General features: G+C 50.4%; 1 protein-coding gene across 1 annotated transcript in view; it reads right to left on the minus strand.

The window, feature by feature from the left end:
• Positions 1-700: 700 nt before the first annotated feature.
• Positions 701-25,363, minus strand: part of AMBRA1 (autophagy and beclin 1 regulator 1) — a 147,576-nt gene continuing 122,913 nt past the window's right edge. The window contains 4 exon segments of the mRNA XM_036859626.1: positions 701-1,185; positions 8,525-8,718; positions 9,998-10,090; positions 16,784-16,923. Coding sequence (XP_036715521.1) covers positions 701-1,185; positions 8,525-8,718; positions 9,998-10,090; positions 16,784-16,923 — 912 coding nt within the window.

The following is a 25,363-nucleotide window of genomic DNA, read 5'->3' on the forward strand; positions in this document are numbered from 1 at the left end:
TACACCCCCCACTCCTGAGCGAGGACCTGCCCACCATCCCTTGACCCCATCCTGTCTCAGGCAAGCAGGATGCCCCATTCACTCCATGGTTGTTCCCCACCAGTAAGTGCAGGAAGTCCCTGTCCTCAGGAATCCGGAGGCCTGGCCTGACCCCTGACTGTGGTCTCTGTGGGGTAAGATGATCAAGAGAGGCTGAAGCTCTGGAAGGCTCAGAGATGGAGCTGGTTTCTGGGGGCCAGGCCGCTCCTCCTGCACTAGGGCTCCTAGTGGCTCTGCCTGCACAACAGGTGAACAGGGAGAAGCTGGCCCACTGGCCACCGTCCAGATGGTTTGGCCCAGATCTGGAAGACTATTCACCCTTCTGAGGGCTCTCTGCCCGGGGCTGAGTCCCTTGAGCCTTGTTTCCAGGAGAAAGGGGGGTTCATGGCAGGGATACCCACTTCCTCCTCCATTCACACTGAGCGCAGCAGTCTGTGGCTCCCTTGGGCTCCAGATCCTGGAAGGTTCTAGTCCCCGGAGGCAAGCCTTGCCCCTTTGACTGCCTCACACTGGCTGACTCGGGCTCCCTCTCGACCCCCCACCCTCTCGCTCCTGTTTCCTGACGCAGCCCGCGGCTCTTCTGCGCGTACAGTTCCCAGTCAGCTATGAGGTCCGGTTTCTGCTCAGCGGTTTGAGGGGAGGCACCAGTGCACACATGTCTCTACCTGTTCCGTGGCTCCCCACTGGGGCCCGCAGCCTCCCCCAGGCTGCTGACCCCGCCATCGGGAAGGTGGTTGTTATTGGTGAGGTCGCAGTGCAGGGCTGGTCCCTCAGCGCTGGGAAGGGGGACGGGGGAGGAGGCGGGCAGGACTGCCTGGGGTGGGTCCCGCGCAGGGGTACCAGGCCGGTCCCAGGAGGCTGTCCGGGGGCTCAGGCCTCGCTCTGCCAGCTGCCCAGCTTCCGGGAGCAGTCCCCGAGAGGTGGAGGGCTGGGGCGAGGGGGCGCGCGCGACCCCAGGCTCGGTGCCCGTCTGGGAGCTGCGGTGAATACGGTGGCTGACGATGATGTTGTTGCCGAAACCACCCATGGAGGCCATGGTGGTGCTCTGCTCCCGCTGCACCACGGCTGTCATGCCCCCTTCCGCCATCAGCCGCTGGATCCTGCTGAGAGCGTCTTCCCCGCTGGCACCGTACTCCGAGCCCTCACCTGGAAGGCACAAAGCAGAAGGGAGGGAATTAACTGCTGGCCTGGGCCTCTGAGTCAGGCAGGCCACTGCTAGTAGGAACTGGGGGATTCTAGCTAAAAGCAGAAACAAGAAGAGGGCCAATACCTCATTTCAAGAATCAGTCAGGCGACAGACGAATGGATAAAGAAGATGTGGCACATGTATACAATGGAATATTACTCAGCCATAAAAAAGAACAAAACTGAGTTATTTGTAATGAGGTGGATGGACCTAGAGTCTGTCATACAGAGTGAAGTCAGAAAGAGAAAAACAAATACTGTATGCTAACGCACATATATGAAATCTAAAAAAATGGTATTGATGAACCTAGTGACAGGGCAGGAATAAAGATGCAGATGTAGAGACCAGACTTGAGGACACGGGCGGGGGAAGGGTAAGCTGGGACGAAGTGAGAGAGTGGCATGGACTTATATACACTACCAAATGTAAAATAGATAGCTAGTGGGAAGCTGCTACATAGCACAGGGAGATCAGCTTGATGCTTTGTGATGACGTAGAGGGGTGGGATAGGAGGGGTGGGATAGGGAGGGTGGGAGGGAGGCTCAAGAGGGAGGGGGTATGGGGATATATGTATACCATACAGCTGATTCATTTTGTTGAACAGCAGAAACTAACACAGCATTGTAAAGCAATTATACTCCAATAAAGATATTACAAAAAAAAAAAAAAAAAGAATAAGTCAGGGACTTGAAAACTAGATAAGACTCCCCAAACAACCGTAATTCGTACTTCTGTTTTACAGGTGGTGAAACTGAGGCCTAGGTGGCCGAGGCTGCTCAGCTGGTTAACAGGCAGGGCTGGACCAGAAGCTGGGAGTCTGGTTTTAACCCTCTGGACACCACAGGCAGACTGGTCATGCATCTAATGCAGGCAGCCCAGACAGCTGGCTGTGTCTGCTCCTCCCTGTCTCGGGTAACCTGGTAGACCTGGCCCTGGAACAGGGTACACTGCCTGGTCTTTGGAAAGCGAGGGCACCGTACGGGGTGTGGCTAGAAGGCAAACAGTCTGCTCCGCTCCGTTTCAAAGCTGTGCTCTTTCTCTTCATTGTTGTTCTGTTTGTCACTTCCTAAAAGCACATGAGGAAGATGACTTTTAACTGTTCCCTAGAAGGCATTCTGTCTTCTCCTCTTGTCCCACTTTACCCACCAACTTTCCCAAGTTATTTCCCACATACTGTTCTCCGGGGGCTGGATGCCTGATACCCTCATTTTTCACTAGAGGCAGCCAACTGCCCCAGCCTGAGGCTTCAGTCTGCACCTCTCGGGAGGAAGACAGAAGGTTCTGCTCTTTCCCCAAAAGCCTGAGTATTCCCTTGTCTGTGAGCAGACGAGGCTTTGGCTCAGACCTTAGTTCTGCCACTCACTAGCTGTGTGACCTAGAATAAGTCCCTTGCCACCCACATTCCTGTTTTCTTTTATCTTTTTTTGGCTGTGTCGGGTCTTAGTTGCAGCATGCAGGATCTTCGTTGAGGCACGCGGGATCTTTCGTTGCAGTGTGCAGGCTTCTCTAGTTGTGGTGCACGGGCTTCTCTGTAGTTGTGGCATGCGGGTTTTCTCTCTCTAGTTGTGGCGTGCAGGCTCCAGGTCACGTGGGCTCTGTAGTTGTGGCGCGTGGGCTCTCTTGTTGAGGCACGCGGGCTCTCTTGTTGAGGCACGCAAGCTCAGTAGTTGTGCCATGCGGGCTTAGTTGCCCCATGGCATGTGGGATCTCAGATCTCCGACCAGGGATCGAACCCATGTCCCCCTGCAATGGAAGGCGGATTCTTCACCACTGGACCACCAGGGAAGTACCCCTCAATTTTCTGACTTGCAAAAGAGGGATGTAACATCCAGCCTGCATGGTGCCGGGCAGAGGGAATGAGATAACGCCCGTTACGCACCTGACACACAGCGGGTGCTCAGTCAATGGTGGCTGTTGTGAATAACCTGGATTCTGCAGGAAGAACCCCACCCTGAGGGACCTTCCTCCAGCCTGTGTTCAGCCCCCACTGGGCAGACATGCAGTCCAAGCCTGTGGGCAACTATGATCAAGGCTCCCAGGCTGCCAGGGCTGCTCTACCAAACTATGTACGTATTTTTTTCCTTTGGCTACCTGTTGGCCACTTTGGGATTTTGCAGTTTGGGCAGCTTTGATGGTGAGTTTTGAACTTTTTTGGCGGTACTTGTTGCCAACAGCTATCTTTGCAAGACTTTCTTTGCTCCCACACTGTCCAGTGCCTTCTCCCTGCTCACCTTGTCAGAGCTGGATTTCCAGGCAGCCAGTTTTGCAGCTTAGCTGCATCGGAGTCCCGTTAGATCTCTCCCTCCTTGCGAGTGCTTGGCAGGCATGTGCTGGTAGTTCTTCCTCCGGGTCTCAGTGAGACAGTTTGTCCCAGCACTGAGTAGGGACTCCGCCTGGGCTTTCACTTATGTCCAGCTTGCTTTTCTCCAGATTTTCTAGTAAATTCTACCCTCCCACCTCCAACCCCTCAAGGCAAGCTGCCCTGACATGCTTCCCCCTCAGACAGCTCAGTGCCAACTCCCAGGGCAGAAGGAAAGAGAACCTGAAGGGCTCTCAGAGTACTCCTCTCAAGGGAAAAGCTGTTCAGCAGTGGGTAGGGGTAAGAGGAAAGGTCAACCTAGGGCTTTGGTGCCAGCACAGCTTCTACCCTGTGAGCCAAAAGGGCTACCTGGAGAGGGCCCATGGGGACCTCCCTGTGCTCACTGCCACCGCCACAGTTTTCCAAGAACGCTATGCACTGAGGGCCTCCCCAGCCCGGCCTGGGGTATGCAGTAGGCTGGGCCACGGCCTGCTGGCATTGGAGCTCAGTGGGCTGGGCTCTGTGCCCAGTGAACTATCAGCTCTTTTCCTGTAGATCACTTCGAGGGGCAGGACAGGTCTGCCTTGGGGCCTTAGGGGAGCTGTCACAGCTAGGTCCTAGCCCTGCTGCTGGCACTCGGGTCTGGGCCCTCCTGTCCTTTCCCACTGTGCCAGTGGCTCCGGGCCTGGCCACCTCTCACCACAACTATGGCTGTCTTTCCTAAATGGTCTTCTTGCTTCTCTCTCTCCTTTCCACCCAGCCTCCACGCTGCCGCTATTACCATTCTAATTCAGCTCTGATCCACTGAGTTCTGGTTAAGTCCATACTCTGTTCAAAACCCAGCAGCTCCAAGAGTCCTCAAGTAGTTAAGGCTCTCACCGTGACATTTAAGGGCCCTCTCTGGTCAGGTCCTAGCTGTTTCCCTGACCATCCCCCTTCCTGAACCCAGAGACTCAGCGCTGCTGTGTGCCCAGCGCCCCTGCCTGCACACACTGTGGGTGCTCTACCTGCCACGCACCTGCCCATTTCCCCATGTCCGAAGTCCACTTGTTCTCAAGGGCCAACACAAGTGCCACCTCCCTCACCCTGCCTTCCGTGGTCCCCAGCTGGGAGTGGCTGCTCCTGCCCTGAGCCCCACAGAGACCCACACCTCTCTGCGTCAGAGTTCTCTCCCTCTGGGCTCTAAGTTCCTGACGGTCTCGGACTAAGTTTTATTCATCTTTGGGCTTGCACTTGGCGTCTACCTGTCAAATGTGTGGATGAATAAAGGGCTCCCAGGCTGCCTACAGGCATTCCAGACTTAAGGGGGCTTCTGAAAACTGGTCACATGTTACCCTTCTGCTATGGGGACAGAGTTATATGTCTGTTTCCTTTCTGGACTTATTTTTGAGGATCGAGACATGGCTTCATCTCTGAATCGGATTCCCTCTGCAATACCTGTGGATGCACGGTGCCTAATACAATGCTAGACATAAAGTAAGTACTCACAAAAGATGGGATAGAAGAGTTTAAAATGTACACACAAACGATTTCCTCAGGGCTGGGTGTAGGTAGCTTCAGCCTAGAGAGCTGTGAGCTGTGCTTCTCTCTTGGGAACTCTAAGTCAAGGCTGCGAGCCAAGGTAGGCAGCCAGCACATTCTTCAAGAGGAAAACACACTGGGGCCTGAGAGAAGTGGCAGCCATGGTCAGGGACCCAAGCTATTAGCTCCAGGAGCAGTGGCGGCCACAGGGGTTAATTCTGCTGTCTCCTCCCCTGTAGCAAAAGCATTTCTTTTTGTCTCTGAAAAATGGTAAACTGATTTAGTGTTGACATGAGATCATCTCCTTGGCAAGTTCTAAGGTACGTTCTGGATGCAGAGGCCAGAGTGGGATCAGGAACTTCCCATAATGCCCAATTCTGGGGGTTTCACTGCCCAGAAGAGGGAAGCCAGATTGCATCAGAGGAGGAGCTGCCCTTCCTGACCTCAGGGGGCACCCTTTCCTTCCCTTTTCACATTTGCTTTTCCCTGGCCCAGCTGGTCTGTCATCTTCACCAGACAACAAAAAGGTCCAGGCAACCCTTCTCAGTGGTCAGAGGCAGAGCCATGGGCTCCCCAAATAGTGCAGCACAGCCAAGCTCAGGGGCAGGGCCTTGCCTCTGCTCAATTCATTCATTCCACACACTTCTTGAGTGCCCACTGTGTGCCAGGCAGGCACTGTATCAGAGCTGGGAGCAAACAGTGAGCCCAGGGAATGCCTCCCCTCCCTTTCTGAGTGACAGGGTAGGGAAGCTTTAAAGCTGGACAAGTAAAAAAGCCAACACCTGCAAATTCCCCCTGAGGAGGGCTCCTCCGGGAAGTCCTAGACAGAACTGAATAGATTTTAATAAAATTCTTATAGAACATGAAAACGAGGAGCAGCCTGGGACCCTTCAATGCTAACCAATGGGAAAGGGCTAGGGGAGGGGCAGGCCACAGAATGGTAATCACCACAAGTGGAGCTGGTTGCCCACAGTAATAGACTGGGCCCTGGTGTGTGGAGGGATGCAGAGGGGGGTATCCCCCCACCAGCCCCACCTTCTAGCTAAGCCCAGAAGAAGAGTTAACCAACTTGATGAGCGGTTTCCTCTAGTAGTTTTGCCAACTGGGAGACAGAAGGCAGGCGCGCGCGCACGCGCGCGTGTGTGTGTGTATGTGTGTGTGTGTGTGCGCGCGCATGCGCCTGTGCGTGTGTGTGTGTAGCTGCTGTGCCTGCCTGCTACATGGGGAAAGCGGACCAGGAAGGAAGTCTGAGCCCAAGAAGACTCTTGATTCCTGGTCCGCCTACCAGAGCGGCAGTAGTGGATGGTGGTCAGTGGGGTAAGCACCTCAGAACAACGCTCCTGGCCCCAGGAGAGACGAGGCTGGCCAGTCACACCCATCGGTCAATGCCCCACCCATCTTCTCCCCATACTTCTTTCTAGGTGTGGGGCTTTCTGAAAGGGACTATGATGCTGTCCCTTTCAGAGCTGGAGGTCCAGAGCTCCAGGCAAAGTTCACCACGCCAGACAGATGCAGTGAGCCATCCTGAACTACCCTGCCAAGGCTCCTGTTCTAGAGAACAGCCTATTCAACTGCTGCCTCTGCTGAAGAGTGCCTCTGGTCTCTGAAGGGCGCCTCTGGTCTCTGAAGGGCTCGCCCTCCACCACCTGTTCTACTTTGTAGGGCGGAGACTGGGAGAGAATCAGGTTCTGGTCTCAAACTGGAAAACAGAACCTCCCTCCTCCTGCCAGCCCATCATCCCCATCCCGAAACAGGAAGAAAGGAACTTATAATTGACTGGAGGTCAGAAATAAGCTGATGCTAATCAAAAAATATCAGAGGCTTCTTTGGGAGGTGAAAACACCGGTGGATGCTCTTCTTCTCAAGTGGGGAGCCCCTGCTGCACTTCACTTTCAGGCTGAAGGCCTCACTTCTGACCCAGATCCCTGTAATCTGCCCTTCCTGCTCATCCAGCCTCAGTCTCAACACACGCTGACAGGCCACGAACAAGAGCCCACTAGTGAGTGGTCCTCAGTGCAGACTGTAATGTTTTTGAACTTGGTGCCCTTGCAGCTGCTGTCCCCTCCGCCAGGAATGCCTGCCCCCTGCCCCCATCCCACTGTGCCTGACATTTTCCTACTTATCCTTGAAGACTCAGCTCAGGGTCACCTCCTCCAGAAGTCTTCCCCGAGCCCCACAGTTGGGAGCTGGCCCCCCCTCCTCTGTGGCCCCGAGGTCCTTATCATGTGAAGCAATTATCTGCTGGGTGCCTGCCTCCCTCTCTAGACTTCCAGTTCCTTGGGGAAGGACCAAGGCCTGTTTGTCTTTGCAACCCCAGTGGCTGACGCATGGAAGACAGTCAGTGAACGTCCACGAGATCGCGGCAGAGGGGCCGCCTCAGACAAGGACTTCCGCCGGGGGCTGGCTGGAGGAGCTCCAGCTCTCTCCTCTTCAGTGAGGCTCGGAGCTGTGCTGGGCTGCTGCAGCCGCTACCTCTACACCAAGGGGTTTCCACCCAACAGATGCAGGAGGTGGCCTGGGCCACAGACCAAGAAGGGACTTAACCGTAAAAAATGTCAGTTCATGGCAGCGACAGGGACAGTGCGCTGCTGGGGGGCTGCAGTTTGGAAAGCTGGTCCCTGGAGGTGACACAGGCAGATTAGTTACTCCTTGCCCGATGCACACTTGTCCTCTCTTCTCATGGTCTCTCTTGAGCAAATGGCTTAACACGGACCTAGGAAATGTGGGTCTGTTTGGAGGCTGCCTTGTCTGGAGCCTGGAGCAGCCAGGGGCTGGGGTAGGCGGTCAGGACAGTGACTGAGCGAGAACAGCCTATTTAACACAGCTGCCAACACACTCCAAAGGGGCTCGAGCGTTACCGCTGGGAAGTGCTAATTGGTTCTTAGCAGTGTGAGGCCGGCGCAGAGCCAGGGCGGAGCTGGCGGAGCCACACCTGCAATAGGTGAGAGGAAGGGGCTGACTGCGCGCCAGGCTGCAGCCAAAATGGCCGTGAAGCACGGGTGTGTGAGGGCCTCACCTGTGGCAGTCCCGACTCTGCCAGGCTGGCGGCGGGGGAAGACAAGCTACCCTGTGGGGTGGCCCCGGAAGCCCGAGGCCTGGGGTGCGTGTCTCTGGAACGAGAGCTCACAGCAGGGAGTCTTCTCTATCTAGGTGACTCTCTGTGCTCTCTCTCCGGAAGAACACCCTGGGTCCTCCAAGTTTTAGAGGATAAGGAGGTCAGGGTCCTTGGTGGGGCTGAACAAAGCTGTGAGAGCAGCTCGCCTTGCCGGAGCAGTGACCCAGATCAGGGGAATGACCTTCCTGCCCGAGGAGGCGCCACCACGTGAGGGGCACTCACCCTGACGGCAGTGGTGCTCGCCCTGCACCAGCTGTCCGTGTGGACGGGCCGGGAGCCTCAGGGAGGGGTGAGAATGGTCCCAGCCCCCACCCCACGCCACTCTCCCGGTCTCATTTCCCCTCTAGCGTTACACGGCTCCTACCTTCACCAGGACCCGAAGCTGCTGTCCCCGGCTCCTGGATCTCCCTCTCTGTCTGTGTTTCGGCATTCTGCAGCTGAAGGGCCAGAGTCTGGGTGCCCTGAGATGTCACTGAGGTGGTGGGGTTCCGGGGCTGCAGCCCAATTGCATTCATCAGGCCCATGTCTCTGTCTGTCCTCCATGTGGCTCTGCTGGTGCTACGGAAAGAAAGGCAGACCGGAGTCAGGCAGGGCTGGGGACAGCACACCACACAGAGCTCCGCCTGCTCCATGCCAATCCCCAGGGCACAGCCTGGACCAAGGCCTGCAGGCTGAGAGGCCCACTCCTGCGGCTGCCTCCCGATGGCAGTGAACTCGCCCGTGTCCTTTCTCCTCCAGGTCAGTCCACACCCTGGGACAATGAAAGGAGGCGGCAGAACCGTCCAGTTTTGCAAACCCAGCTGGTCCAGTCACTCAAACAACGAGGGCCTTTCTGGGGAGGTAGAGATGGCTGATCTTAAAAGACACTTCCTTAGATTCAGGAAGCCACTAGCTGAGCTCCATGGGACAAAGGGTGAGCAGCGGGAGAGGGCCCTTTCTCTCTTTAGCTTTTCGTTCCTTCTAACTATATGCTGACAAGATTCCAGTTTAAATTCTTGGAACTTCCACTGAATGTCCACTTCGGAGGAAAAGCACCGGGACTCCTGTGAGGCTGTTCTGGGGTCCTCCTTCGGGGCCTTCTGAAAAATAGACCCTTAAAGCAGGGAGCGCCAGCTGCCAATGAGTAAGGCCCAGGCCCCAAGCTATACGCCCCCTTCCTTGGGCATTTCCTAGGCACTGACCCTCAGGACAGCTCGAGCTGGCAGCAGAGGGAGCCCAGGACTTTCAAGACAGTCACCAGCCACTCCTATTTGTAGCTGCTTCTGGGGATTACTCCTCCAGCTGTGCCCTGTACTTCCTCTAGGAAGCAGTGATTGCTTTGGCTTTATCATCGACCCAGGACTTTTTCTCAAAATGTTCCAGTCTTCGTTAATGAATTGAGTGATGAGAGGATCAGTACCAGGTTCCTACTCTCTCACTGGCCCCTGGGGAGGGTCTGTCCCTGGGCTGAAGCTCTGGGCAGCTTGGACCCTGAGGCCTGGGTCACGTGGGAGACTGCCCACGAGCAATTTTCTAGGGAGAGCAACCGTCTCCAGTGTCCGCTCCTCTCTCCTCACTGCAGCTCGCCCAGATACCACGCCAGGATGAGAGGGCTAGACGGTGTCCTAGCTGGTCTTAAATCAAGGCTCTGAGGGCAGAGGTTCTGTTCTCTTTCTTAGCCATGAAACACTCTTCTCGAACGAAATCACGTGCAAAAGCTCAACGCATGAAGCAAATCAAAGAGGAGCTGCTCTGGCTGAGGACGGGCAGCTACAGAGCCCGGAGCACAGTCTGAGCGCACTGCTCCAGAGCCCACTGGTTGCAGAGGGAGGGCGGGCCTCCTCTTTCACAAACTCACCCAGGCCTCTCACTGCTTCGGCTGCTGGAGTGAACAGTGAAGACAGTCTCATTCAGCTGGTCCCAGTAGTACTCAACACCAGAGTTTAAGGCCCTGAAAATCAGTTGGGAAGGAGAAAAGGTGGAAGGCATTAGATAGGGAATGGCCAGAACCCCTTGCAATTCCTTCCTTCCTCTCTCCTGGGGCTGGGCTGAGGCCAGAACCAAAGATATTCCTGCATCAGGATGCTCAGTGTAGAGCAGACCAGACGAATCTCCAACAGCCCCAAAGCCTGGAGTGGTGGCTTTAGCCTCTTCCATCCCCCGGAGCCTAACTGGCTCCTCTTTGGGGCTAAGGAAGAGCTAAAAAATAGCCATGCCAGTCATAGGCAGTGAGTTCTGTGTGTTCTTCAGACATATGAGAAAGGAGCTAAGATGGCCCTGGAGACACCGGGTGCCACAGACAGCCCTGTCTAAAGGGTGTGCTTAGTGCTCAGAAACAGAGAGTGCAGGCTCTCACCACTGGGTCTTCCCTACAGCCATGGGGCCAGGAGAAAGGAAAATGAGGGCACCTTGACATTCTTACTTTGCCTGGAGCTCAGAAGTCTAAGCAGGAAAAAGCTCCTGCGGAGCCAGAGAGGCCCACATCTCTTTCTATTCTGGCCCTAGAGGCTCCTTTGCCAGGTAGAGGCTGGACAAGCAACTGGGAGAGCTGAAGATGACCCGGGAGGGCTCACAAACTTCTCCTGGGGGAGGGAGGAGAGAAACTCCAGCAGCGATGGGCTGGAATGCTGACAGCAGAGAGAAGAGCTTCTATCCATCAAGTTCTCTGGGCTGCCAACCTTTTCCTGGTTCCTTCTTTCCCTGCAATGGAATATCACGCAGTTTCTTCCAACCTCACGCACGCAGGCAAAACTGCCAGAAGGGAAGCAGTGGCCTCTTATCTTTCTATACTGATGTGCCACCTCAGGCAGCAAGCCTGGCTGCCAGTGGTGGGTCCCAAAATGCAAGACAGCTACCTAGCACCAATCACATGGTTGAGGGTGGGGTGCTGCTGATGGTGGTGAAGGAAGAGGGATAAGAGTTGGGAAAGAGGTGTCTTTGAGCCCTTTGATGAGAACTCCAGTGTCTATGTAGAGATTGTAGGAGATACTCAAAAAAGCTAGCTCTGCTCCTAAGAGGGACAGGGCATGCACATGTGCTTGAAGAGCTCTGCTATAGACTGAATCCCCCCCAAATTCACATGTTGAAACCCTACCCCTAAAGTGACTGTATCTGGAGATAGGGTCTTTAGAAGGTAATTAAGGTTAAATGAAGTCATAAGACTGGGACCCTAACCCCAAAGGACTCTGGCCTTATAAGGAGAGAGAGAGATCTTATTCTCTTTCTCCATCATGTGAGGACACAGTGAGAAGGTGGCTGTCTGCAAGCCAGGAAAGGAGTCCTCACCAGAACTCAATCATGCCAGCACCTGATCTCAGACTTCTAGCTTCCAGATGGTAGAAAATAAATTTCTGGTGATTAAGCCACCCTGTCTTGAGCTGACTAAGAAAAGCTCCAACGGAAGCCAGCTTTTTAACCTAGAGGCTGAGGTCACCTTCCTTTAACGACAGAACTTCAATAAAGAGCAAACAAATGAAAGTCAGTGGGTTGTGAGGATCAGCCAGGAAAAGATGAGTTGTGGGGGGGTGGGGGGGTGACGTAAGGTGATTCCTCCCTAAATGTGAGGATTGGATAGGGCAGGGGCCTGATGGGGCCTGCATGGTGAGCGACTGCATGTCAGGAGGCTGTGCTACCTCAGGTGAAAGGAAATGGGCCTAGGCACTGGGACCCCAAATCCATCACTAGAGGGGCACTAAGATTCTGGGGATTAGGCTTTACCTGTGGGAAAGAGCCACAGCCAAACAAAAGTACTCTTCCTCTCCCTGCTCTGGACTAAACCCCTCCCAGCTCCTCTTAGAGGGCAGATTTGGTGTGATCTTCAGACGAGCCCTCTGAAAGAACATCAATAAAGAATTGAAGTTCAGGGTAACAACACCTGCGGTCAGGTGGCTGCCTCTCACGGCAGCCCGGGGGCCAGGACTGAGGTCAGCACCCTGAGCCCGGACACCTCAACCCGAACCTCCGCCACTCCCATAGCCGCACAGGAGGTGGCGGGCCATGTTTCCTGGATCTCAGTGAGCTGCTGTTTCTCCTCGAGACCACAGGGAGCTGAGTCACCAGATACTCAGCTATTTTTGTGAGGGTTGTCTGAGAACAACAGGGCATTGGAGAGCAAAGGTGAGAGAAGATCTTACGTGATGGAAGAGGCAAATGACCAGAAACAAAAGCAGAGGCCCCCAGAAAACAAAGCCACCACTGCAATTTTTGATGAGCAAATCATGGCTGCATGAGGCACCACATGAAGCCAGCTGCCAGGGAGCCTCTGATTTACAAACTTGTCAAGATTTATTGACAGGTGGCAATACCACATGGGTCCCCGCCAAATCCTTCATCTGTAATTCCTGCTACCCAGGGCTGGTTACTGACAACAAACTGCTCACACCAAACCTATACCAAACCATGTACTGCGTGACCAGGCACCTTCCTTCCCATCCCAGAGGAAAGGCCACCTGAAGGCACACTCTCTGAGCTGCGACTGCCAGCATGACGCTGATGGCCAAAGAGTCCCTCAAACACTTTCCACCTGGCAGCATGCGCCATCAGCTCCAGGCTATGAACTCTGGCCATTTACTGAGGATATCAACTGCCAAACAGAACAGGAGTGATGGAGGCTATCAACATGCTGCTCCATTCTCGCCCCCCGACCCCAATCCTCTCTGCTCCCCACCAAGAGGTCCAATTCCAGCCATGATTTGTTCTACCTTCTATGGTCAGACCAGCTTGACTATGACAAGCTCATGGATTTGGCTGAAATTCCAGGCACTGTACCAAGGAACAGAGTTGAAGATACCCTCTCTGGCTACTGAAACTCTAAGTGTTCAATATTCAGTGTTGCTTATTTCCATCTGTAAGCTAAAGAACAGTGCCAACCATCTCCTTCCTCCTTGGACCTTAGGGAGGATGAATGAGTCACCACTGTTTGCTCTAGGTTCTTCCTGGAAGCTAGACAAACACACAGAGGGATGAAGAAGAATGGGAAGGCCAGTCAGGGTCAGTCTTCCTGGCTTCCTTCAACAGCCTCTGTGAGCTGTGCTGCTGGGCTTGGTTCAGTGACTCCTCACAGCTGGGACTCTTGGGGCTCCCTGAACACAGCTAAGAGCCAGCCTGGCTTCCTCGGTGGTGAAAATGCTCTCACACAGAACTGCCCTCGGCAGTGATAGCGCCGAGTCCTAACCTCTGGACCGCCAGGGAATTCCCCCCAGCCTACTTTTCTTCTGACATGAGCCTCTGAATTCTGTCTTCTGAGCTGACTCTCAGAGGTCTTCCCAGCACCTCCCCACCCCGTCGTTTGTAGGGCTGATCTATGAAGACGGAAGTGAGCAAGCAGCCCCTCACATCAATCTGGCACTTCATACCCACCCTGGTTACTGGTGGGGGGGGGCTGGCTGGGCTGGCGGACAGCCAGAGGCACAGGAGCAGCTTGGGAGGGGTGGTGGGTCGGGGAGCAAAGCAAAGGAGAAAGGAGCATCTCACTGCTGGGAGGGGGTGGGGACCAGGCTATCAGCCACTGAAATGGCTCTGTATATGGGTGGAAGGGCCAGTGGTCCATCTCCTCACCGGTCCTAAGAATTTCTGTGCCTGGAGAGATGGAGTGTTTCCTCAGGCTTTTTTCTACTGTCAAGTGGGGTTTTAATACCTTCAAGAGATGCCCAAGGAGCTTGTTACCTCTGTCTTTGTGCTTGGAGAGAGTGCCAAGGCTAAGACAATGGAGGAGAAATCAAGAACAGGATTGAAAGCACAAAATGTGGTACAGCTGCCTGTGCCTGAGACAAAGGCAGACAACCACCTGTTTTGGAGGGAGGGCTGTAATCTTGGCCCAGCTGGCTGGCTGGCTGGCTCATGTGCCCTTGGGAATGGGTGTGCCAGGGAGCTGCGTCACGCGGGGCCAGGCAGCAGGCAACAACCCTGCGCTTCTACTTCCCTATTTATTTGTTCTCCTCGTTCTAGGCCGGAGATCACTCAGAGACTGTTAAAAAAGATGTACATGTTCTCACTTATCCTCTCTCATTCCCCACTGCATCAATCACCTGACCCACTTAAATGCCTCAACATGATCTAGAGCTGCATTCTTCACCTGAGGTCTTAAAAGAGTTACAAAATTATATGTGTGTTCTTGCGGTATATTCTTCTGTGGAAGAGAGTATGTTGCTTTCGTCGGAATTCTAAAGGGGTTTTTGATTGAAAAAAGGTTAAGAATCAGCTACAGGAAAGAGCTCTGGATCGGAAAATTAGGAAGGCTCATTTTGTCACTGATCTGCTGGGAGACCTCGGGTGAGTGTTAACTTACCTGAATATTGTTCATAGTACTTCCTGCCTAAAGTACAGAAATGAAGGTGACTGAGAACTGGAGAAGCTTTGGACAACTTGGGACAAAGTCATGTCCATCTTAATTATATATGGTACCCTTAAATACTGGCCCTAAGGTATGGGGCATTTACCCACACGACCCAAGAAATCAGAAGAAACAGCAACACCAAAAAGGCAGGCTCAACTAGCTCTCTCTGAGTCCAACACAACTTGGTCTGTGATGGGGTGCTGTTCGCTGTGCCAAACATTAGTGCTATCTTGTCATGGAAGAGACTTGAGCTGCTGGGTGGGTAAGAGAACTCCCCAGGCAGCTCAAGATGGCTCCAGCTTGCTGAGACGGTGGATGCTGAAGATGACATATGGGGAGAAAAGAGAGGCCAAAGCCAGCTTCATGTCTGGCTGAGATGTCTGTGACTCACACCAAGTATGTAGGCTGGGGTTGCAGACATAAAAGCCTCGTGGGGCCACGACAAATTGGGAGCAGAGACACTGCCTCTGTTAAGAGCAGATCGCTTTTGCAAGAGAAGGGGCTGGGAGTCTGGTTGGGACAAAGGTTAGTAGCTGGAGCCAGGGCAAGACAACAATGCTAAGGAAGGCTGTCTTGGAGAAACGGGGAAAGAAAGGCCTGTAACTACAGTGTTGGTAAGAGTGAAATTATAATCCAGAATTCTTTTCCAGTTTTGGGAAAGATGCCTATTAGAGTCCTCTTATGAATTTCTAAGAAAAGAGGAAGAGGTAAGATAATGTGCTTTGGGGAAAAAGAAATCGTTCAGGGAAGACTGATCCTGGGACTATGGACAGGCCGGGGGGAGGGCAGAAACGGACAGATCCAGCGCCTGGGTTAACAGTGGCACAGTTGTGAAAGAGGCAGGCTGTGTTCTGGAGAGGCACCGGGAGCTAGTGAAAGGGGCTCTGTGGACACTGAGTCTGAGGAGAGTGTGGCTGGCAGAACCAAGCAGTCTCCCAGCTCCAAGAGCAGCCTGACTAGGTCCGGCTGAGACAGCAGCTTCCCTTTGGAAGGGGCTCCAAAAATTCTAGGTGGAATAAAAGAGCTGTCATCAGAACCAGGTTTTCTTTCTCCTGGGCCACCGACCTAGCTCAGCTGACAAGGGCTCAATCACCAGTCACCACCAGGCCACAAGAACTGACCCAAATACACACTTTAGGAAGAATCACCAAGGGCCCTATCAAAAGGCAACGTGGACACTCCCAGTAGCCAGAGACTCTACCAGACCAGCCACAGCGTGCGTGTTCTGTGATCTGCAGGCTACCCTTGGAGAAGACTCTGCACCAAGTGAAGGACAACATTAGGACGGCCTGGAGGCAGAAGTGGCATTTAGTCGGCTAGAACCCCGCGGTAGCCCACGCAGCAGTCAGCCTGATCTGCACTGAAGTACAGAGTCTCACTCTCCCCACCTGGCTGGGTCTAGAGATTGATGACAGACCTGGCTGATTCCCAGGGTCTTGAGTGAAAGGATGCCTGAACAGACCTCTCTCCTCCAAAAAGCCAGAGGAAGGGGAGAAGCAGGTGTCATCAGGACTTAAGACAAAGCTGCTTTGGTTCCCTGTCGCCTCCTACCCCCTACTTCAATCAAGACCAGTTAATTATCATTTTTATTCTAAACTAAGCTTTTCAATCTGCCTTCACTATTATGAGCCAGAACCCCAAGCAGAAAGGAAAACAGGCAGGACACAGAGCCAGGCTGTCAGAGATCCGTAGCTTGACAAATTAGGGCTTTAACAATATTCTATTTCCAATTTTGTTTCTTAAGTTAATGTCTATGGCATTTACACAAACCTGAGACCACCTGTTGAATTTTTCAAAAAGGGTTTAGAAAAGAATCTTTGATATCTATGCTTTTGCCTGCAGGGAAACTTTACTATCACTAGGAAACCAGAGAATGAGGGAAAACAAAGAAAAAAAAATACTGCCTTAGATTTAAAAACACATGATAACTATACCAGTCTTTCGAAGATTTTTGGAATGGAGAGCTAACCTTACCACCCCCTAGGTGAAAAGGACACTTTAAGGAGTGACGCCGAGAACGCGTCAGGCTCTAGCAGGATTCGAATTTCCCATCTAGAAGACCCCACCTCGGCGGGGGTGGTGGTGGTGGTGGTGTGATGGATTGGGACATTGGGATTGACATATATACACTAATATGTATAAAATGGATAACTAATAAGAATCTGCTGTATAAAAAAATAAATAAAATTAAAAAAAAAAAAAAAAGACCCCACCTCACTGGCCAGATCCACAGGTGAATGCTGATGACCCCAGTCCTCAGCCTGGATGACCCCCCGAGTCCCCACCCCGCCAGCCCCTTGAGCCACTCACTCTGGTCGGCAGATCACCAGGTCTCCTTTGTTGGTACCATAGGCCAGGCCGAGCCCTGGCTCGGGCAGCCACCGGGCAGAATTGATGCTGACATGTCTCCGCTGGTCAGCAGGCATGGGATAAAGGACGTTGAAAACTCTCTGGGTGAGGGAAAAAGAGGGAAGAAAAGAGAATGGGAGGAGAAACGGTCTGTTACCAAGAATAACAAAATCCAAGGGGAACAAAGTCCCTCCTATAGCCTAAAGCAAGTTAACCACAGGGAAGAAAAGAGATGGCTGGACTGGGAATGGGATGACTCTTAAAATATATCTGAGAACTGGGGGAAGCGCAGGGGAGGGTGGGACCCTCTTACTTCAGGTGAGGGCTAAGGACTGTCAGAAAATACCAGGGGCATATACTTGGACCCTTCTGCATGAAGCTTCGCTATGCTCTCCTCACAGCCTTTAACATTTCTCACTTCATCGCTTTTAAGGTAACCCCCTGGAAAGCCCCATGCAGAGCCTAGCACACCAGGAAGGACTGCCCCAAACTTTCCTCTGACCAGACAAACCAGTGAGAGCCAAGCTCCACTGGTAGTCCTGTTACCATGGAAACCACAGCACTCTCACTGCAATGGGGAACTGAAGGTGATAGGGGGGCGGGAGGGGGTGATAACATCAAAGAACATTCTTAATTCATCTAATTAAAAGCAATGTTAAAACTGCTATTGTTAAGGAAATCTAAAAGGTGCAATAAGATGTAGGAAGCAGGGCAGAAGGGAATCTTGAACACACAGGTATATGATTTCTTTCTAGCTTATATAAATCACCATTAAACAGATCAGTTCCATTTTTCAAAGGGAGTCTCCTTTCATTAGTCTACATCTTTCCAAAGCTACTATTTTCTCAGGGGGCAGCTTAGCTTGTCTCAGGTTGGGCTGAAGGTGACATCTAGCTACTGATCTACACAATGTTCCAGAATCGACTTTAGTCAGAGACAGGGGCAGGGCAGTGGAAGAATGAAGGGCATAATTTAAGAGTTAGAAAGATCTGGGTTTGAGTCCTGGTGTCACTGCGTAACAACTTCTCTGGATCTCAGTTTAAAAAGAGACAGCACCAATACTCAAATAATAGGGGAGATTAAAAGAAATGATGTATATAAAATGCCTGACGTGGTGCAAGCTCATAAATGTAACTCTTGTTATTATTACCATGAACCTGCATCTGGGGCTTAAAAAAAACCCAAAAAACAAACAAGAAAAACACGTCATCAGGCCCTATGAAAAGGACGTGAGGCTGAGAATCTATAAACTGGAGTTTTAGTCAATACAATGTTTTCTCTTTTAGCCTCTTCAGGTTTTTATAAAATAAGGATGAACTTCATCTGCCTTTACCTGTCCCTAAGGGTTGATGGAAGGGAAATAAATGAGAGAACAAATGAGAGCGTGATTTATAAAGTAATATTAAAAAATGAATTTATGGCAGTATAATAATAATAATTTTTCTGATTATCCTGATGAGAGACCCTGCTCCCCCAAAAAGGTAAATATTGAGCTAAGGGTCCATGCCATTTACAGAAATCAAGTGATAAGAAGTCCTGCATTTGGGAACTTGTTCATGTGCCTTGGGTAGCTATCTGAAAGGCCTTTACCAGGACAGCCTCTGGACTAGAGAAGACAGCGGCACGTGTGCTCGATGTAATGACACACACACAGAGAATCCTGTTATAAAAATTCCCTGGCTGTGTGGTGCTGAGAAAGGTGCCTGGGCAGCTTACAGCACACTGCTGGAACGGCCCTGTTATGGTCCTGAGGTCGAATGGGTCTGTTACAAATATGGAACTGGCTCTGGTTTGAGGCATAAGACAGACTGCCCCACGGCTGCTGCTGCATTAAGAACCTCCTACCTCCTATGCCCGCCCCATCTGACTCAACTCCAAATGTAAGAATTAACCAGGGCTCCTTAAATCTTTGGTCTGAGGAGACTACTGAAAAAGAGCCCAGTGGAGTTTATGAATTTCTAAACTAGTCATCCAGAACATGCTTGCCTGACCTCTGGATAATCCCTTCCTTACACGTACATACCTGGCAGGAGCCTGGAATGAATTCATGGCTACTCCTCTCCATCGGCCTCACTACTGGCTGACTGTCCACAGAGATGGCAATGCCAGTCTTTTTCCCTTTGCACCTAATCAACTCTTTTCCTTCAGGTCAGGGGATGGGTGTGGTGCCTTCATCCTTTCTCACAGAGGTTTTCACTTTTCCAGAAGATAATCAATGGTTTCTGTCCAACCTACCGGCTATATGGTTAAATATGACTTGATATACAAATCAAAAGGACAAAGTGGCTGTGATCAGACAACTGTGGCTGGGATCACTTAATCTGTTAAATTTTTCTTCTCCCAAAGGTCAGATAATATAAGCTGGGGATACACCCAGAGTTCAGAAGGGATGTGTGTTAATTTCAGTGGGTTGGAGGAGGGGAGCCTTATTTTTCGCCTGTGGCAGTTCTAATGGGCTTCCCAAGAGTCTCCCCTAAAATCATAATGATTCATTATTGCAGGCAATGGGCCAGAAGGGCCAGAGAAAGTGGTCTTGCAAGAAGGGAGACAATGCAGTTAGTAAATCAAATGCTTTGAGGTTGTGCTGAGTGTTTTGACCGCGGTCTCACAAGACTAAGGACTCTTTTCTAGAAATGTTCCAGACCAGGAAAGAAGCAAACAAGCCTCTCACACGTCACAAATTTACCTTTTATAGTCTGTTGTTGCAGAGGGATTAACAAGCAAATACTATCAATTTGCTTCTAAGTACAGGAACTTGCTCTGGGGACAAAGCCATCAAGAAGCCAGTAGATGGGTGACCCAGCTTAGGTGAGACAAGGTCAGAGCGACTGGAGAGAAGTAATTAAAGGCTGAGACCCCTAGACCTTGCTGCACAGATATTCACAACCTCCATGGCTATAGGAGTCATGGGGAATCGATTTGTCCTCCGACTCTGGCAGCTCCCCACCCTGCCCAAGTCCTTAAACAGTGTTGAAAGGGCAGCTCCCAAGAGCCCATCTCCTCCAGTGTTTGGGTATTAGGCTAAATCCTGCTTTGTGGCAGGAAGCCAGAAAATGCCACGTGAAGATCAGTAGCCTCCAGAATTCCTGATAAGCACTTGCTTACTTATCACACTCTAACGTGGGGGTGAGAAGGAAGGAGATGACACAGAGGATGCAGGATGGGTAGGATCACTGATTTATAGGTTCTGAGAGGTCATCTGATCCATTGCTCCTATTTCGCACATGCCTGGAACGAAAGGACCCTAGAGGAATGAGAATCTGGCCCATTTGGAAAACCACCCAGAGGTGTAGTTTCCATTCCTTTCTCTGGCCGCAGTTTAACAGCTCTGAAAGTACCTCACGGACAGGAACTATTCCTCACAATTAGCCCTAGAGACAAGAGAATACTGGGCAACAAGTTCCCCAGTGCTGACAGATGGCTATAGCTTGGCTACTCCCAAACCATTTATGGTTTCAGCCATCAGTCTTTCCAACCCAGTGACTGGGTGATCTGTGAGTCTCCTTCCAGATTTCAGTGGGGGCTGGCTCCATAAACCCGAAGTTCATCAGCGACAAGAACGAAGATCCGAGACAGTAAAGGAAGCTCTGGTCTTTATTTTAAGGCACTCCAAATATATCTCCAGTAAAACCTTCCTTAACGCTAGTCAGGTGCCCAGAAGCTCCCCATCAGATGTTAAGGACAAAGCCGGGGACCTGCCAAAAATGCCTCCCCGTCTCTGACAAAAGTGACACCTTGTGAAGCTACACCACCAAATTCCATTATACTGGAGGAGGATTATCAGGTTCTGGGGTCCCTTTGTGGGGCTGGATACAAAACCTGGCTGCTGATTCATGTTTGCAGAGGCCTGGTTTCAACCTGTCTCAGGGGCAGCTATTCCCTGGTAGACGACAAATGCTGACAGAAACCCCCCTCCCCAAGCAGGCTGTTCTCATTTCTGTCTAACATCTGTGAAGGGAATTGGGATCAATGAGCTAGAAGGAACAAATTTTTTTAGAGTCAGTGCAGTCTCAGCATGTCAATAGGGAATGAGTCAGGTCACCAAGATCTTTACAGTTTGTAAGGAGTGGGAGAAGATAATTCCTCTACTTCAGGGGTCCAAGACAATCTCTTGTACCACTTGCCTCTATCCCTCAAAGTCTCTAATAGGAAGTAGGAACAAAAGAAAACAGTTCCCAGATCAAAACTAAAACGGTCTTGTTTCTTGTTCAAAGATAGACAGGAAAAGAACGAGAGGTAGCCAGGGGAACTCAGTGGGAAACCTTCCTCTCCATCCTTTTAAAATTTAGAGGAAAAATGTATTGCTGCCCTCAACAAGATGCTTTCTTTTCTACCGCATGTCAATAAAGCTCAGACCATTAGTCCAAGTAGCAAACTGCATTGCTCAGATCAGCCCAAATAAGAAGCTAAAAGAAAAAAACTTTGCAGTTTTCTTGTTTACATTTGGGAATCTCATTATCCTTAAAGCTGGAAGCTTGCCACTGTGGCAAGAAGTCAAGTACGGTCGGCAGATCTCCCTTGTTTTAACCAAGACAATGAAAGCTGGTTGAAGGAAGAGGACAACTGGAAACTGAGGCCAGAAGGACCATGAGAGAAGTCGCAAGCCAAAGAGGCTTTGAGGAAGAAAGGAACTGTGAGGAGGAGAAATGCCTTCTGGGTCGTGATGAGAATCAAGGGAGGCTTTAAGCTTTTAGAGAGGGTTACTAGAGGAGAACTAACTCTCTGGAAAGAGGAAAAAAATCAGTGGAAAGCAGATGCTAAGAGACAGCTGACCTTTTCATTGGAAATGGATGGCTACACATCTTGTCACAGGCTAAGAAATGCACACATTCCAAAACAGGCAGGGAGAGGGATACTACGGTCATCCTTTTTTTCTTTTGGGTTGATTTGCTTAGATTCATCAATTACTGGAGTTTCTTCATCCCTAGGAAAATGTGATTGTTTTTCAGAAACTTTAATTTCTTTTACTGTCTCTAAGCCTTCTTTATATTCTACTTTGGAGTTTAGAACTCATAGAATGTTGATTTTAAAGTGGTTATTTAAGAACAAAAATTGGAATACCAAGTCACTTTACTCTCTCTCTGTTCAGTTGAAACAGGAACATATCTGCCTAGAACACTCTTGTTTAAACCAAAGCTCCCCCAGCAGAAAAGAAGAGCAAACAGCTCCTTTTCTTATCTCTTGGGAACTTGTTGCCCTCCTCTGTTCCTGATAACCTGATGCCTTGTAGTCATTTCCAGCCAATCTCCTGTGATTTGTTGAGACCTACAGACTTCGTCTTATTCACCTGTTCCCCTCAAAGAGATCCCAAGGACAGTCAGAGAACAAGAATTTTAGTTTTCAATCGGCCTGATGCTTTCCAAAGTCCATCTCTGGCCATTAGGATTGAAGCACAGAGATTACTTCAGTTGAGGTATCTACTTCTGTGCTAAATCAAATACCAAGGCACTCAATGCTCCTGGAACTCCCAGAAGTTAAAATAATTGCTTCCTCCTGCGCCCACACCTCTGTGCACAGCACAAGTTCTTGAACTTCCTCAGTTTTCTAAATCTCAAAGGAAATGGCCAAATGAGTAGTTGTTCTAGATATTCAGCTCAGATAAGGGAGTCTTTCAATATATTCATACACTTTACTTGATCCATATTTTTTTGAAAGAAGAAAGCTCAGGACGGGGGTTACAATAAAATACTTTCAGCTTCTACAAATGCAAACGTTGGTTCTCCTACCAATTCCTTTTTTTTTTTTTAAATAAATTTATTTATTTAATTTATTTATTTTTGGCTGTGTTGGGTCTTCGTTGCTGCGCGCGGGCTTTCTCTAGCTGCGGTGAGCGAGGGCTACTCTTCATTGCAGTGCACAGGCTTCTCATTGCGGTGGCTTCTCTCGTTGTGGAGCACAGGTTCTAGGTGCGCAGGCTTCAGTAGTTGCGGCACGTGGGCTCAGTAGTTGTGGCTCACGGGCTCTAGAGCACAGGCTCAGTAGTTGTGGCACAAGGGCTTAGTTGCTCCGCGGCATGTGGGATCTTCCCGGACCAGGGATGGAACCTGTGTCACCTGCATTGGCAGGCGGATTCTCAACCACTGCACCACCAGGGAAGCCCCTCATACCAATTCTTAAAAAACAAAATGTTTTGCCTCTCACTTCTGAAACAGCCACTGGGCATCTCTCACCATTTCTAAGTGCTGTGACTGGAACCCTGAGAAACTCACTGATACTGGGCAGAACTATGGTCATAAGCAAGACACTCTATTTTCGTAAGAATTATATCTAATACTTATGTTTAATTACCATTTCCTGAGGCACGTGCTAGGCACACTGATGGTGCTGGTGAGTAGGGGTGTGTGTTCATGTATGTGCAGGGAATACACAGCACACAAGACTTCAAAGCGACACATTCCCAGAACGAATGCTGAGTGCCTCCTGTGTGCCAAGCACAGTGAAGGCTGGGGATACAGCAGTGAAAAGACCCATTAAGAAGCCAGGTGTCCAGCACGTATGCACCAGGAGAGCAAGGACCAGATCCAATCTGTTCATTGTATTCCCAGACCTAGCAAAGTACTTGGCCCAGGGTAGGGGCGCAATAAAATTTTGCTGAGTGAAAAGAATAAAATGCAGCATAGATTGTGCTCTACTAAGAAGCCATGAAGGAAAGAAAGCATCAAAGTTGGAGGAATCTGTCATGGAAAAATTCGCCTAAATTAATGGCTTTGATTGTAGCTCTAATGTTATTTTTAATTTTTTATTTTGCCCCCTCCCTTCTCTGACAAATCGCATCAGAGACACCCCTGACTTCTCTCATACCCCCTCCCCCTTTCCTACAACATGCTGAAGAAAGGAACTTTTCGAGGATAGATGCTTTATACCACATCTCAGAAGTCAACTTTAAGATAATTGCAGCGGAAGCAGCTTTTAATCAACTGACAAGCAGCTTTAAGAAAATTAATGAGGACAAAATCTTAGGAAGGAGTAAATCATTTCTGACAACAAAGCTGTCTCTCTTTTATCCCAATCTCCCCTTGAAGAAATAGTACCCTTCCAGGATACAAAAATAAAATATCTTTATTTTTGGTTTTTGCCACTCCCAAGCCCAGACAAGATTAAGAAGAAGCTCAGTTCCCTTAGATTGCTGGAGAATACTCTGGATTGAACTAGAGTTCTAGGTCACTTTTTTTTTTTTTTTTTTTGATTTATTTTTGGCTGCATTGGGTCTTCGTTGTTGCGCGCAGGCTTTTCTCTAGTTGCAGCGAGTGGGGGCTACTCCTCATTGCGGTGCGCGGGCTTCTAATTGCGGTGGCTTTTCTTGTTGCGGAGCACGGGCTCCAGGCTCGCGGGCTTCAGTAGCTGTAGCACGCGGGCTCCAGTAGCTGTAGCACGCGGGCTCAGTAGTTGTGGCTCGCAGGCTCTAGAGTGCAGGTTCAGAAGTTGTAGCACGTGGGCTCAGTAGTTGTGGCTCGCGGGCTCTAGAGCACAGCCTCAGTAGTTGTGGCGCACAGGCTTAGCTGCTCCGCGGCATGTGGGATCTTCCCGAACCAGGGCTCGAACCCATGTCCCCTGTATTGGCAGGTGGATTCTTAACCACTGCGCCACCAGGGAAGCCCTCTAGGTCACTTTTGAAAACCAAACTTTCAGAATCCAGGGAAGTACTGATGACTGGATTTGATCACAGGCTAAATTCAGGGCAAGGAGTAAGCCACAGTAAAGATTATATGTTGAAGAATGGAGCTAGGACAAGCCAAAAGAGCCTATGCACGTTAGTTACATAATGCTGGTCAGTGCTGACACTGCTGGCTACCCACCCCGACCCAGGGTCTAAGCTACAATTTAGTCATGACTAATTTGAGTACTCTGGACACCAAGCCTTTTCTGTGGTTCATTTGAATGAACTTATAATAATAATAATCAGCCATCACTAGGCTGTTCTGTGAAGATGGCTATGAAATGGTATGAAATAAAGAAAGCCAACTAATGTTTCTTTATAACCAGGGTGACACTAAGATATCCATTAATAGGTACCACGGCGACATCTTCCATCCAAGGATAACAGTGAGTTGAATGTTGGAAAAAGGAACTCAAGAACTACACCTTCAGATGGGGAAGGTCCTGGAGAGAAAGATAAAGATATTTCTTCTCACTTTTTAAGCCTAAGAATCTCTGTATTCTATAGCACGTAGGCAAACAGGAATGGGATCACAGTTAAGAGCCTGAACAAAGTCAACTGTGGGCAGGTAAGAATTTTAATTAGAATTGGGGAAAAGGCCCCACAGCATTAGTCTTTAAAGTACCATCACTAGGATGTTAGCATGATCCAGAAATGCTAAGGGCAGGAGGTACTCATCAATTTCTCAACTTCTTAAAAGTATCTGAAAGATCTGGTTAAAGGAGCCATAGAAATAAACCAGATGAGGTTCCAGAGACAAGGTGAGAGCAAAAAAGAAAACAACAAAGCTATTCTGACAGGTGAGGTCTAACTGGGATCCCCATGCAGTTGATGATTGGTTCTCAATCTTGACTCAGCATGCAGACTCAACTGGAGGGCTTGGT

This window comes from Balaenoptera musculus, chromosome 8, assembly GCF_009873245.2.
Source record: "Balaenoptera musculus isolate JJ_BM4_2016_0621 chromosome 8, mBalMus1.pri.v3, whole genome shotgun sequence".
Classification (NCBI taxonomy): domain Eukaryota; kingdom Metazoa; phylum Chordata; class Mammalia; order Artiodactyla; family Balaenopteridae; genus Balaenoptera; species Balaenoptera musculus.